At 54.4% G+C, this 12,784-nt stretch overlaps 5 protein-coding genes across 5 annotated transcripts; 3 read left to right on the top strand and 2 right to left on the bottom strand.

Moving 5' to 3' along the window:
* Window positions 1–1,013: 1,013 nt before the first annotated feature.
* On the bottom strand, window positions 1,014–1,832 carry BKA78DRAFT_32292 (uncharacterized protein). The gene has a single exon (XM_066889155.1). It carries the CDS (start codon window positions 1,502–1,504, stop codon window positions 1,055–1,057), a length of 450 nt encoding a protein of 149 aa, XP_066740587.1. The 5' UTR covers window positions 1,505–1,832; the 3' UTR covers window positions 1,014–1,054.
* Window positions 1,833–2,784: 952 nt separating this feature from the next.
* BKA78DRAFT_32340 (uncharacterized protein) lies at window positions 2,785–4,245 on the top strand. The gene has a single exon (XM_066889202.1). It carries the CDS (start codon window positions 3,138–3,140, stop codon window positions 3,936–3,938), a length of 801 nt encoding a protein of 266 aa, XP_066740586.1. The 5' UTR covers window positions 2,785–3,137; the 3' UTR covers window positions 3,939–4,245.
* Window positions 4,246–6,096: 1,851 nt separating this feature from the next.
* On the top strand, window positions 6,097–7,062 carry BKA78DRAFT_32378 (uncharacterized protein). The gene has a single exon (XM_066889226.1). The coding sequence runs from the start codon at window positions 6,445–6,447 to the stop codon at window positions 6,928–6,930; it is 486 nt and encodes a 161-aa protein (XP_066740585.1). The 5' UTR covers window positions 6,097–6,444; the 3' UTR covers window positions 6,931–7,062.
* A 2,183-nt stretch (window positions 7,063–9,245) lies between these two features.
* Window positions 9,246–10,332, top strand: BKA78DRAFT_382671 (uncharacterized protein; the record flags this gene model as incomplete). Its single annotated transcript, XM_066893041.1, has 3 exons — window positions 9,246–9,635; window positions 9,710–9,804; window positions 9,867–10,332. The coding sequence occupies exons 1-3, from the start codon at window positions 9,552–9,554 to the stop codon at window positions 10,330–10,332; spliced, it is 645 nt and encodes a 214-aa protein (XP_066740584.1). The 5' UTR covers window positions 9,246–9,551.
* A 106-nt stretch (window positions 10,333–10,438) lies between these two features.
* On the bottom strand, window positions 10,439–12,598 carry BKA78DRAFT_323730 (uncharacterized protein). The gene has a single exon (XM_066889224.1). It carries the CDS (start codon window positions 12,428–12,430, stop codon window positions 10,673–10,675), a length of 1,758 nt encoding a protein of 585 aa, XP_066740583.1. The 5' UTR covers window positions 12,431–12,598; the 3' UTR covers window positions 10,439–10,672.
* Window positions 12,599–12,784: the final 186 nt, after the last annotated feature.

Below are 12,784 nucleotides of genomic sequence, written 5' to 3'. Positions count from 1 at the left end.
AGAGACAGACAGTATTGCGCGGTCTTTCTGCAGCAACAAGCAGTGAGGTAGGCAGCTGCACCGTTTCGTCAAAAATCCCTCTTTCTTCTTCCTCAACGACGTCGGCATCATCACCCCGCCCCGCACCCACACAACCTACCTCACTTCAACCATACACAGCGAACAAAACAGCTTAGCTTGCAGCGTTTGGCTGTCACATCGGCCCTTTGCGCCTTGTCCGCGCATGCCATCTCTGATCGTTTTGCGCTCGGCGGGCCCGACGGACGGGAACCTTTGCCGCAGGCGCGCGTTGGTTCGCCCGCTTCAGCCAACTCTCAAGTCAGTTGAGTCGGAGTCGGGCAGAAGCGCCTAGACAGTAAACGGCCAGGTTGGTCGCGTGAACTATTCAACCGTCCATCTATCAGCGTGCGCTGAGCTGCAGCAAGCCGCACACAGCTGGACTGGGATTCTTTTATCGTGAGCAGCTTCGAAGGAGCGTTCGTTGGTTGGTTTGGTCGGCGGTTGGCAAGGGCGGGCGGCAAGGAAAGGGAAGGGAAAGGATGGAATGGTCAACGACCCGACTGGCGCGCAGCTTTTGGTTGTGGCGCAAACTCGCGCGCGTGCCGGCCGGGCAAGCTAGCAGACCACGCGAAGGGCGGAAGTCAATTGCGCAAAAGGTTTGAGAAGCGAGAGCGGGCGCGCGATGGAAATGGAAAATAGCTCGCGAGACACAAACGTTGTGTCAAAAATGCGAGCGAGCACCACGAGAGTTGTCGGGTCAGTGTTGTTCAAATCTTCTCAAGTCAGTGTGCTGGCGGAGTGCTGGAGGAGCTCACATCAGTCAATTCCAGCAGCTCCCTCGACAACCGAGCCGAAGATTCCAGACTTTGCGCGCTCACGAGCAACAATCCAAGCAAGCCATCCTTCGTACTCCGATCATTCGCTCTCAATCAGTCAGCAACATTTTGCGAACGTAAAACCCGGGCGGGATTAACGCTTCGGTGTCCGGCGTGTCGTTTTCTCGCTCTTTCCAACGCTGCTGACTTCGATGCCTGGCTGGCTCGTTGGCTCATAGCTAGGTACCGGCGTGATGGAAAAACACATCCACTACCCTACCTTCCCTACCCGTTCCTTCCCCATCGCTCGCACCCTTGATCCTTGCCAGGTCGAACCCCCGTGTCGGGTCGCCTCGGGTGCGGTGGGGGTCGTTCGCGGCCGCGCCGTAAAAGTTGACTGATGAGCCACACCAAACAACGAGCGGACGAGAGAACTCCGAGCGGATGCTTGCAAGGTATGTGTGCTCAGCACCCAGGCATCGCGGTTTGTGACTGGTTTGTTTCCCTAAGTGATGCCGCTGCCGGACCCAGTCTGTCGGCGCCCCACGGCCAGCCCGAGTGGCTCTGGTTTTCCTCTTGCTTCCTTGCCAGGCTGACGACGTCTGTCTTTGTGGTGAAGCAAGCAGCGAGCGCGCATGTGGGCAGGCGGCGTTGCGATGCAAGCACGTGTCATGGATGCGTACACTCATGGCAGGGTACGAGGGCGAGTTGGTAAGGCTGGGCTAGAATGGACTAGACACCTCGTTCTGGCTGTCTGGGTCGCTGACATCTGACTGATGGGCAGACGGCAGCGGGCCTTGACGTTTACGTTTGCCATTGGGGGTTGTGGCATAGCGCCAGCAAGCGCTCCTCTGCTCCCTCTCCGGGCGCCGAAAGAGATGGAAAAGAAAGATGGACGAGTAGCCAGATAATGGCCTTGGCTCCTGCTCGCAGGTTGCTGTATCAACTGGAACAGGAATGGGAGCAAGCGCCAGGGTGAGAAGACTGGACCTAAAGGCGGGCACCCAAGACGGTTGATTCTCCAACTGCAGCTCTGGCATTGAGACCACTCCCAAGACTGGCGAGAAAGGCGCGACGTATTCCCCAAACAAGCAAGTCAGCACACTTGCCGCCAGCCAGTCAGTCAGAAAGAGAGGGTTGACTCAACCCCGCGTGCGCATGTACGCCTTCGGAGTATTTCCCTACACCTCGGCGACCTTCCACGTATGGTAGGCACTCCAACACGTGCTCACCTGACTCTTACCCGGCCTATCCTCCTACTTCTTCTGTAGACGGACCTATTTCTCCTCGTGCCTTATCCGCAGAAGCAGGGAAGCGGGTGGAGTGCAGCAGTGAGTGGAGGAAACATGGTCGAGCGGGGTGGGGAAACCTGGTCAGCCTCTCTTCCCAAATGTGAAACCGGTTTCTGCACCCTTTCCCTCCGCGGAGTAGAATCACCTCGCAGTAGCCAGCCGGGAAAAAGACAGCGGATGGATACAGGATCATGTCGTCAGCGGGGCTTTTTGCGGCGCTGCGTGTGTGGTAGTATCCAGTGCCTCTGCCGCTTGTGGCTGGACTTGGCTTGTCTAGCTTGTGTGTCCGTCTTCGAACATACAGCTCAATTGCGTATTGCTTGAGTGAAGCGAGCACGGAAAATGGAAATAAAATGAATACGAGGATGGTCAAGGCATGTAAGAAAGCCGTCCAGAAGGAGGGAGAACTGTAGGCAAGGAAAAACGAGAGAGTAGACTGTGGTGCACCTGTCTCTCCGCAGGCGCATTCATGTGAAGAAGTTCATGATGGAAAGAAATTCGATGTATGGACGAATGGAGAACAAGAAAACGCTAATGGCACATGTAGCCCATCTCGACTGATGTCGAACTTCCTAGCGGACGAGCGGGACGGGTCGTGCCAGTAGCGCGCGTTGTACATGAAGTATACTCTGCAGTTCGTGCACACGCCTTTGTACACCAAGTTTACGCGTGATGTGAGTGTTGATGTCTGGCATCTGCTGTGTCCATCTGCTGCTGCCCATTGATGGCAGCACAGCAAGAATAGAAGAGTGCCGCGTTGCTACGTGGTGCAAATATTCCTGGTCGCTGCAATTCAGTCAGCGAGTCACCAGATGGACGCGCTTTTGGCAACAGCAAGGAGAGAGCAGACAAGATTGAAAGCATCGAGCAGACTGCCCGTCCGTCCCTTCGTCCGGTCTGGGAGTGCCACGCAGACAGAGAAGGGACAAGAAAGGCCAAGGCTGGCTGGCCAGAAGCTACACGTCGAACCGCGTCCCAAGAGTCGTAGTCATAGAGACTTGCCTGGCCATTCCGCCCATCTGACTTCTTAATGTTAGCCACAACGGTGTCGACACGGCCCGAGATGTGTAATCAGTTGCGGCGCAGTCATGTTGAGCATAGGGTTGCTTTGCTTCGGCCTCATCAGTGTCCGCGGGCGCACGCGCAAACGTTCTTGATCTCCCGCCTCTTCCCTGCGCCTACCGGAGCCGTGCGCTACCGCGTCCAGAATTCCGTTGGTGACTCTGCTTTGGCTTCCACGGCAACATTCGGGAAACGGACTTCGGTTTGCCTGCGCAACGGCAAAGGGACTGACTGCGCCCCTCCTGCCACGGAATCTGAAGGGACAGGAGGCCAGGCGCAAAGAGCAGCTGATGCCTGGCAGTCAGTGGGCTGCGCGAAACAGACCGTGTTCAGTGAGCAGCGCGCAAGACCAACCATCCATGCCAACCCCAAACACTGCATGCCCCTGCGCGTTGCCTGCCTGCCTCCGCCCATCTGCATTTTTTTTCTCTTTGCTCCCCACAAGGACCAACAAGCTGTCGTTGGATCGTATGTTTCAGTGGTGCACCTTGCCGGATCACGTCGTCTTGTTGTACATTTGCCCCAGCCTCCTCCCCAATCTGACCCCCTACCCCTGCATCTTTCAGCCTGGTACGTTGGCCATGGTGGATTTGCTGCATGGGGGGGTGCTGCCCCCTGTCATTTTCCCCTGCCCGTAAATCCTGGTCCCCCAATAGACAGCACAGGGATCTGGGGCCCAGAGCGTTCGAGAACGCGTCGGCCGACAGGGGTAGCAACCAAGCGAGATCCACTTGCGACGGAACGTGGTGGGGCCCACAGATACAACTGAGAGAGCAAGTGTGCACAATTTACTTGCTGCGCCGAACGGTGGCAACGTGCTGTTCACCGTACAAAGTCTAGCGGAGAGATTGGACAAACTGTGTGTTTCCATATCAATTGTGCCGTGCTGCCGCGGATATTGTCTTGTGCAGCGGAGCGGTGCCACGGGACGAGGGATCTCCGGGACGTAGGTGCAGCGGCATCGCAGGACGTGGCTGGCGGTTTTGGTTTAATCAATCTGGCGAGAGGATTGTCTCTCCTCACTGGTAGCTTGCGCAACAAAATCGGGGCGCCAGGCAGGAAACAAAGTGCTCAATAGCACGTCTCGGGCAGGCGCGCCGCGTCCGGCGTGTGTCCATCACGCAAGGCGGGTTGGACCGCCGCCGTTTGGACATGATTCAGACGTCGTCGTAGAAAGGGGATGGAGCAAGAAAGTTGATGGTCGTCAATATTGCTGGAATATTGGAAGTTTGACGTCAGCGGTATTGCCAAAGCTCTTGAAAACGAACGAACGAACCACGAGGAGACTGAGGATTATTTATGAACGAGTGCTCAAGATAGGCCCTCGTTCGGCTACAACCCGGAGTTCCACATTTTTGCGGATTCCACGTCGGCCTTTGGTGATGCGAAAGACTGTCTACGACGGAGACTTTCCACAAGTTGCTCTGCTCCGGACTGTGACTGTGGCTAGAGACATGTGGCTGTTCTCTTCCTTACTCATGCATGCGCGCGTTGCGGCGCAACCGCTGATCGCCCTCAATGCGCCACTGCACCTGAGATATTGGTGATACAAAACGGTCGACGTGCAGCCTCGTCAGCACACACCTGCGTCCTAGGATGTAGAACATCATTTCGGTGGACTCCATTAGCCCCATTTCCATGTCTGTCCTTCGACCCGCTCCTCTGTAGACCGCTTGCTGACTTTCTGCGTCAAGCTGGGGCGGATGGCAAGGAAAAGAGCAGGCCTGGCAGCAGGGAGGCTCCGCAAAGACAGTGGAAAGCCAATCACCGTGAGACTCGAGTTTGGCCTTGTCGGTTGTGGATTGCCCACGGGATCAATTGCAAGAGGGGCGGTCAACGCGTGCTCAAAATATCGCGGCGCTGGACGTGGTGCTATTCCAAGAGTTTCTGCGGTCCATGGCCCCTAAAGCGGTGACATGGTTGCCTGAAAGAAAGCTCCTGCGTGTGCTGGTGTCTTTCTGTTTCTCTGAAGACGTGGCGGAGGATGGTCCGTCGATTGTAATGTCGTGCCCATCTGAAGCGCTGCATCCAAAGTCCTTTGCTGGTGTTACCGAATGGCACAGAAAGCTCCAAAGTGGACGGCTTCTTCCTTGAGAGCTGGATACAGCCAATTAGACGTGCGATATGCAGCCCCAGATGCCCAAGGACGTGCGAAGAAGCGTAAGGGTAAGCCGGATTATGCATGTTCCTGTCTGTCCAGTCCATCGGACATGTTCCCCCACACCACCATTTATGTGGAAAGACGCATGCATACATGCGGGAATTCCATGGTGAAACGAAAAAGTCATCGGACCCTCCTTCTCGACAACAACAGCTGCGAGGCCGCCGATCACGGGTGGAGGAGCTCTAAAAGGTGCAAAGATTGGACGAAACGGGCATCAACAACTAGACGGTGATAGCTGCATCGGGGGTTGGCCCGGGATCGAATCGATTTGGCGGAGTGCGGGGCAGGGGCAGGGGCACAGGTAAAGACGCCTGTGGCTGTGGAGCCAGGTGGGCCGGGATAAATGCAGGTAGCAGCATTTGCGGCTGTCAAAATGTAAGGTTGAGTACTTGAGCGCTTACATGGTGTGCCAGACGCATATGTAGACTGGGAGGATGATATCTCATGGCTCTGAAATAATCTCGCTGCATTTTGGCATGTTGGCCGCCTGCTGACATGAGCCATGAATGACCAGAGGACAGGGAGCGAGCAGAGTCTGTGCGAGAAGGTCCTTTTGTTTGTGTCAAGAAAGCAGCTTGGGCCATGAAAGTGGCCTTTTGGTCCTCGTCTACTCGATGATGACTGGTGACTGACTGGGAAGCCATCCAGAGTGACATCGGGAAATGGGCCCCGGCTCCGGTCGCAGCCGGCGATGGATCATTTTCATAGCGTACACCGACTTGTTTAAAGTGGATGAGGTGTCGATGGTGAGACAAACTCGTGATGCCAAAGAGACTTCCGCGATTCAATAGAGTGGTCCGGTTTTCGCTGGAGTGGCCGTGGGCATCAACAAGGGCTGTTCTGTGCCGGTGCCCGACCGCCAAGCGATACGACGTGTAAGATGGCCGCGAACGATTTTCTGATGCTGCCGGTGGAGGTTTTGCTCTTTGTCGATGCCATAGCAAGTTGGTGTTGAGTTGTGAGGTACAAAGGCCCGTCGGGAAGGAAGCTAGGGCGAGCCTCGGCTCGGGCCTGCTGCCCGGTTCCCTGCCTTTACCTTAGGCTCACTCCAATGGCCCGCCGTGCTGCGCTGTCACTCTTCTCCATCTAACAGGCAACTTTAGCGGCATCGATGCCGACTTTGGACTGTCGCTTTCTGAGATCGTTGTTGAAAAAGGATGTGTCGAAGAATCGTCTCCAACATCGTGGATCTGCTCATCAACACCAGTCGATCCCGTCGATCATGCTGTCTTCCCCGCGTATGCGCCTGGTGCTCCGACAGTGCGGACGCGCTTCAAGATACGAGAATTTGGCAGAGGCCTCGACGACAAGATGCCCGTCCGGCCCAGATCATTCCAGTGTTGGCCTAAAAATCTTGCTCTTGGACCCTTTCCAAAACAACCCGCACGAGGCAACCATAAGAGCCTCAATTTTTAGAACGTGGTCTGATATCCTGGTTTCAAGGACAAGCTTCACAACCCAAAGCCACGCTTGTCGCGGGACTGACCCACTCGCCTCACGCATCTGGCGCCGAAAAATTGCTTCAGCATATCCCTACAGACGGTGGTGGAGAAAACGCCATCTTCCAGCAACACGACGAACCCCAAGCAATCATTGACTTCGACCGGATCTCATCAGCCAGGTTAGCAGCCATCCATCTCTTTCCACGGGAACTAGCCGCCGTTCGCGTTGGACTTTAATCCGGGATGCAAAGAAGCTTCTTTGCGGACTCCCACGTGCGAAAGCTTGTTGATCGCTCCCAGCGCAGAGAAGGGCAATTGTTGATCGCCACTCTTCCTGAATCCGGGACAATGGCCGGGACGCGCATAGAAATGGTTCACTCTTGAAGGTGTCATGACCTGGAGAGTACGAGCACACCAAATCATGCAGAGCGCAATGCCCGCATCTTACTGCTGGCATAGACCCAGACGGGCAAGTCGCTCGCCTCGAGTCGAGGATGCGGAGTCGGATCGCGCCGCCGATTGCTCAAGCTAGCCGTACTAATTAGACAAACTTTCCATGCTCGCAGGATAAGTATTTCCAAAGCCTTCTTATTTGATTCAAACGCGGAGCTTTGATAATTGTAGTCTTCTAGACTCGTCTTGCATGCTACCTCCGGCTGCAGCCTAAGCATCTGTTCCTGCATCAGGGATTCCCATTGTCATTTAATGCACCAAATCTTGAATGGACTCAAAGAACGTCGGAAACGAGGGCAATGAAATTGATCCGTCTCTCAGAACACCGACGACTACGGACGAGAGACCACCGCGGACTAGAGCCAAGTGGGCGAGACGCGTGTTGTCAGTAGGGACATGCAGACTGTTTCTTTGCAGGACTCATTTTCAAAAAGAAAGCCTAACGAGCGTGGGTCCAGCATTGAGTACACCCCCCCGCCCCCTCTGAGCTTACTGTGTATAAGTGGTGTCTGACTTCTTCATCATGCCGTTATATCGTTACGCTGTTGAGCCACGCAGAACTTGCCCAACTCGTTTGAAAGACTCGACTCGAGGCAGACAGCGAGTATTTGAGTCTCAAGAACACGGACCACGCAACCAGCGAGCGAAAAGGTCATAGTTACGTTGACAGACTTCTACACGTTCTGCTATGGTTGAGAGAAAATGGAACCCCACTGGGCAAGACTCTGACTTTATACCTCTTTCCTTTAGCTGGAGATCTATCTTGATCAAGTGATCGGGATTGAGGAAGGAAAGATCACATGTTCTGTGTCATCAGTCTTGTGGGCAGGCCCAGCTCTGATTCCGCTTTCTTCTACTGACTGTGGGGTATAAGATGCGTTTGTCTGCGTGTTCCTCTCTTCATCAGGCCTGCGCTCCCTCAGCACATACGAGCAGGCAAGACGTTTCTTGTACTCGTGCCTCAGCCATGATAGCATCATGTTCACACACTTCACTGCCTACTCGTCCTCGCGTGGTTGAAGACCTGCAATCGAATCACCCGTGGCCAATCTTGTTGAAGCAACAACACCACCCAATGATGGAGCTTACCATCGATCCAACGCAATACTGGGAGCCATCAAATGTCATGTAAACTTTCTGGACATCTTGAGCACTCAGTCACAGATGTCTCCAGTAAGCGACTGAACTACTTCAATGATCTGGAACTGCAGTCAACCATTGGATTTTGCGAAGTAAGAAATTGCCGAAGCTGCCTTCCAAATTATGGGGTAAGGGCTGTGGAAGCACAGTGGGTGACGAGAAAAGCTCAACTTGAGCTCAGCTTCAAGTCATCGCACACTCAGATATAAGCGCTTAAATGCTCCTTGTAACTACCCATCAAGTTCTCTATGTTCACAGTGTCATACGCTCGAATTTTCTATATCTCTACATGTTCTGACCTAGTGACAGAGATTCTTGCATTAGTAATTTTTTTTCATCACCTACCATGGAAGCAACCCATGTTTGCACCATTGCGGAGGGGTCATTCAGGGGGCAACATGAATTTTCTTCTAGCAATCTAACACGGGAGCCATTGACTGGAAGTGGGACAAAGTGCAGCGAGCAAACAGCAGATTTCATTATAGATTGCATGCTCCATTACTTACTCCTGTATCTCGCAAAGCAAAGATGGGCTGCTGTACGTGTTTGAGAACTGGTCATGACCCCTTAATGATCGAAAGTTGATCTGTCTGGTCTGCCAATTCCTACATGATACCCAAGAATTACTGTTGAACTTCTATACTGTGCAATAATGAAGGCTCACATGCTTCACAACGTGGAGCAAGCACTCTCTGGATAAATGTCTCCTTATACCTCCTGATTCTATTCACAATCCCCCTTCCTTGGAAAGCACCTTCCCAAAGGTTCCGGCACCTTCTATATGCACCTCCTGTATGCTACTTCCTCAGATAATTTCCGAGAAGCTCTCCCATGTCCATGATGCCGCAACAATCGTTTTCCATGCCTGAGGTTTCGTCCACTATCCACCGCAATAGACTGTACCAATACATTCTTTACCGTAGCCATGTCTTCACCGCCTACACCATTCGATAAACAATGTCACCCACGCTTTCTGAACTACATGACAGTGGGTGGCACCCCTCGCGAGTCGGCCGAGATGGAAGCCAGAGACGACCCCATCGCACCAAGTACTGGCCTAGTATGGGACGACGACAAGCAAGGGTGGGTGCTCCCTCGCCCGAACGCGTCCAATGGCGGCGGTTCGGAGGAGGTTCCAAAAGGTTTAGACTGAAGTTCCTGCATGGTCCATTGATCACTTCGTATGCTGACGGAACATGTCGTTGTAGAACTACCGATGACCGTCCAGCCCAGTCATAAACGCACAGTGCTTTTCCGCATTGGTAGGGTCAGTACTCCAGTTGGCGACGCGCTTTCCCATCTAAGAGCTCACCGGCCCGTCGTCTCATGCATTCTGGACAGGTGATCCAAACCAAGATATTCAAGCCGGGCCAAGAGAAAGAAGAGACGGTGTTCGGCGTCATCGTCTCGTCCAACAGCACAGAATCCAGATGCCTGTTCGTCTGCTCGTCCAATCCCTCAAACAAACAAAACAACAAACTAACCCCCTTCTCGCTAGCCTCATCGAAAGCTACAGCATGTTCGGCACGTGTCATTCGCACAAGACAGGGTACCCGCACGGCAAGCACAGCATGATATACACGACGCGCGATCCAACGTCACCCCTCTACGGCGAAACGATGCTGCACGCGCCCGTCTACGCCAGCAAGATGCGCTACCAGCACGACCTACCGCGGACGGCGCGTCTCAACTACAAGTACTCTTTTCTCGTCAAGCACGATTCCGCTGTGTTTGCCCTCGCGTCGGTCGAGGGCTACGAGTTGAAGACGCTGCACCAGAATTATGAGAGAATTACGGGCGAGAAGCTGGGGTTGAGGATCGGGAGACCAGAGGTGCCGCAGATGCCGCCGGGATGGAGTGCGCTTTTTTCGAAAGAAGTGCGGGTCGTCGAACAAGAAGGAGGGGGATCAGATGAGATGGTCGCGCGTCCTAGAGACGGCGATGAGGACGGGTATGACGGCTAAGGAGATGTGATGGCGGAGGCGAGACATTGGTATACGGGGAGGCGCCAGAGGCGCAGTCTCAACGTGGAGTTTGGAAAGCTGGAGTTTGCTTGGATGAATTGACGAGATCCAGATGGTCATCAATAGAGTAAAAAGGTCATTTTTGGTATTCAGCGCAGCCGCAGGCTTGATGAGCTGCGGCTTCCATGATGTTGTATCTGCGCCAAAGAACGCCGCGCCAGTGACAGTGACTAGATCCCATAAGCCATGTGATAAATCGCTCCAGCAAAGCAAAATGGTACAATCGCGCTCCGTCCCTGATACCCGGCCTTAGCCATACCAAACGCAGCATTGGTGCTATTTAGGTACTGAATAGCAGCGTACCCGAGAGAGGGTTCTTCGTCCGCATCGCCTTGTACTCGTCTGCGGCGGCGTCTCTCTCTCCGCGAACAAGCCAATGCCTGTTGTCGAGCAACTCCTGATTCAACTCGGCCAAGACTTGATCACTACTCTTGCCCTTGCCGCCACTCCAAGGCCACCACCAACTGCCCGAGCCCGCAGCCGCAGTGCTACCTCCATGCTTCGCCCTCCTCTCCTCTTCTATCCGAACCAGCTGCTGCACCATCTTCTCAAGGTTGTGCCGGCCTGCAAGCATGCAGTTGCGGCACTTGGCGCGCTGGTCATCGTCCATGTTGCCAATGTTGAGGGCAAGCTCGGCATCGGCAATGGCCTGGCGCGTCCATTTGAGGCCCTTTTCGCGAGACGATGGGGATGTCGCGTAAAGGATTTCGCCAATAAGCGTCATGACTTCGGCGTCGTCGCACAGGCTGGCCGAAGTGCGTCGCAAAGGCTCGTCGCCCGAGGGCGGCGGTGGTGGGTATGGCTTCTCGCGGATGAACCAGAGGAAGGTGGTGACGAAGTCACTGTCATCTTTGGCGGATTTGAGATCCGGCTCAGGGCCTTGCGGGGCTTGACGGCGTGCGCGCAGAATGGAAAGGAGGACGGGAAGCGCGCGATCAACATCACCACTTCGCGCTTTGTGCGCAGCAAATTCTTTGGCCGCGGAGAGGATGTTGTTGGTCACATATTTTGCCTTTTCTGAGATAATGCCGCTCTTGTCGATAATGGCATCGCCCTCAGGCACTCCGGATTTTGCAATGTCAAGCGCCAACTTGTACATGGTATCGGCGTCCTGCGTGCGACCCTTTTTGACGAAAAAGTCCGCAAGCCTGTTTGACGCCTCGATACGTTGGCGTGCGTTGAATCCCTTGGTCGTCAGTATTTTGATGTAGAAATCTTCCGGTGGAGCAAAAGCCGGCCGGCAGTCTTCTTCTCGTGGCGCCTCGGGAGATCCAGGGGGCACGGGCAGGGGATTGGGGTTGTTGGGTCCTATGACCATTGCGGGAGGGAAAACGATCAAACGGTTCTTGTCTGTCACCCAAGTGTCGAGCGCCTCGGCGCAACGTCCAAGACTCATCAGCACTTCGTGGTAACCGCGCCTCCAAGGTTCGCTTTTTGCCTCAATGTCCAGGCCCATTTTGCCCATCCCGAGCAGTTGTATAGGCATGTCATCTTGTTTCTCCACACCTTGGCCATCAATCTCCGGGTCCTCCAACCGTCGGACACAGTCCTTGTACCGCCGTCCCGCAACAACAGGATCACCCATAGCCAGCACCGACCAAGCTGGATCGTCCACCCCGCGTGCATCTCGGTAGATCCATCGGGTCAGCGACGACCATTCTCGCGGAGTTGGCCGATCGCGCTCGAGTCTCTCTTGGAAAACGCCGTACTGTGCGACGCCGAGGAACGCCGTAGCTACTACGCAAATGACGAGTGTGCGAGTTGTTATCCAGGCATTGAGTTTCCACTTGGCCTTCCGTTCAGTCGTCAAGTATCGAGACAGTTGCCATTGGCCTCCCTGTTTTCGATGTCGAAATTCAGTTGACGCGGGGTGGAGGAACGGTAGTTGCGGGCGTGGACTGGCGGGAGACACGACCAGCAGGAGCTGGGAGTTGTGGGTAAACGGACGCGGTTTTGGAGCTTGAAGCAGAGGAATGGGTGGACACAATGATTTCCGAGGAGAATGTAATTGGCGCACTGAAAACCGTACGGCCTGCATGGTTGGCAGGTGTGGCAGCGCGCAGTACCATGCGGAGAAAGCGATGGTCGTGAACAGAGCGTCGAGAGTTGGCTTGTGGGGAAGTGACTAAGCAGCTGCTGTCGAACAACTATTTCCTCTGCACAACACCAGACAACTCACTTCAGACATACGAATATCGTCAGTTCCTTCTGTCTATTTTTCTCCACGAGTAGAATTTTCAAATTCCCTTCGCTCGCGTGGATGTGTATACCACACGATTGGCGTCGTGCCTCAGGCGGTGTGTGAGAAGGCGGTGAGACTCTCTCTCGTGAATTATGCCAGCAAAATTATTTCTCGATTAATCTTGCGTCCCGACCACTCAACGCGCTCCGT

The sequence above is a fragment of the Phyllosticta capitalensis genome (assembly GCF_038381095.1).
Source record: "Phyllosticta capitalensis strain CBS 128856 chromosome Unknown BKA78scaffold_10, whole genome shotgun sequence".
NCBI classification, from domain to species: domain Eukaryota; kingdom Fungi; phylum Ascomycota; class Dothideomycetes; order Botryosphaeriales; family Phyllostictaceae; genus Phyllosticta; species Phyllosticta capitalensis.
This window is presented reverse-complemented; position numbering and strand designations above follow the sequence as displayed.

What these genes read in the sequence shown, in the direction of transcription:
- BKA78DRAFT_323730 (XM_066889224.1), bottom strand. Translation starts at nt 12,430, where the DNA reads ATGCAGGCCGTACGGTTTTCAGTGCGCCAATTACATTCTCCTCGGAAA.
- BKA78DRAFT_32378 (XM_066889226.1), top strand. Translation starts at nt 6,445, where the DNA reads ATGCCGACTTTGGACTGTCGCTTTCTGAGATCGTTGTTGAAAAAGGAT.
- BKA78DRAFT_32292 (XM_066889155.1), bottom strand. Translation starts at nt 1,504, where the DNA reads ATGAGTGTACGCATCCATGACACGTGCTTGCATCGCAACGCCGCCTGC.
- BKA78DRAFT_32340 (XM_066889202.1), top strand. Translation starts at nt 3,138, where the DNA reads ATGTTAGCCACAACGGTGTCGACACGGCCCGAGATGTGTAATCAGTTG.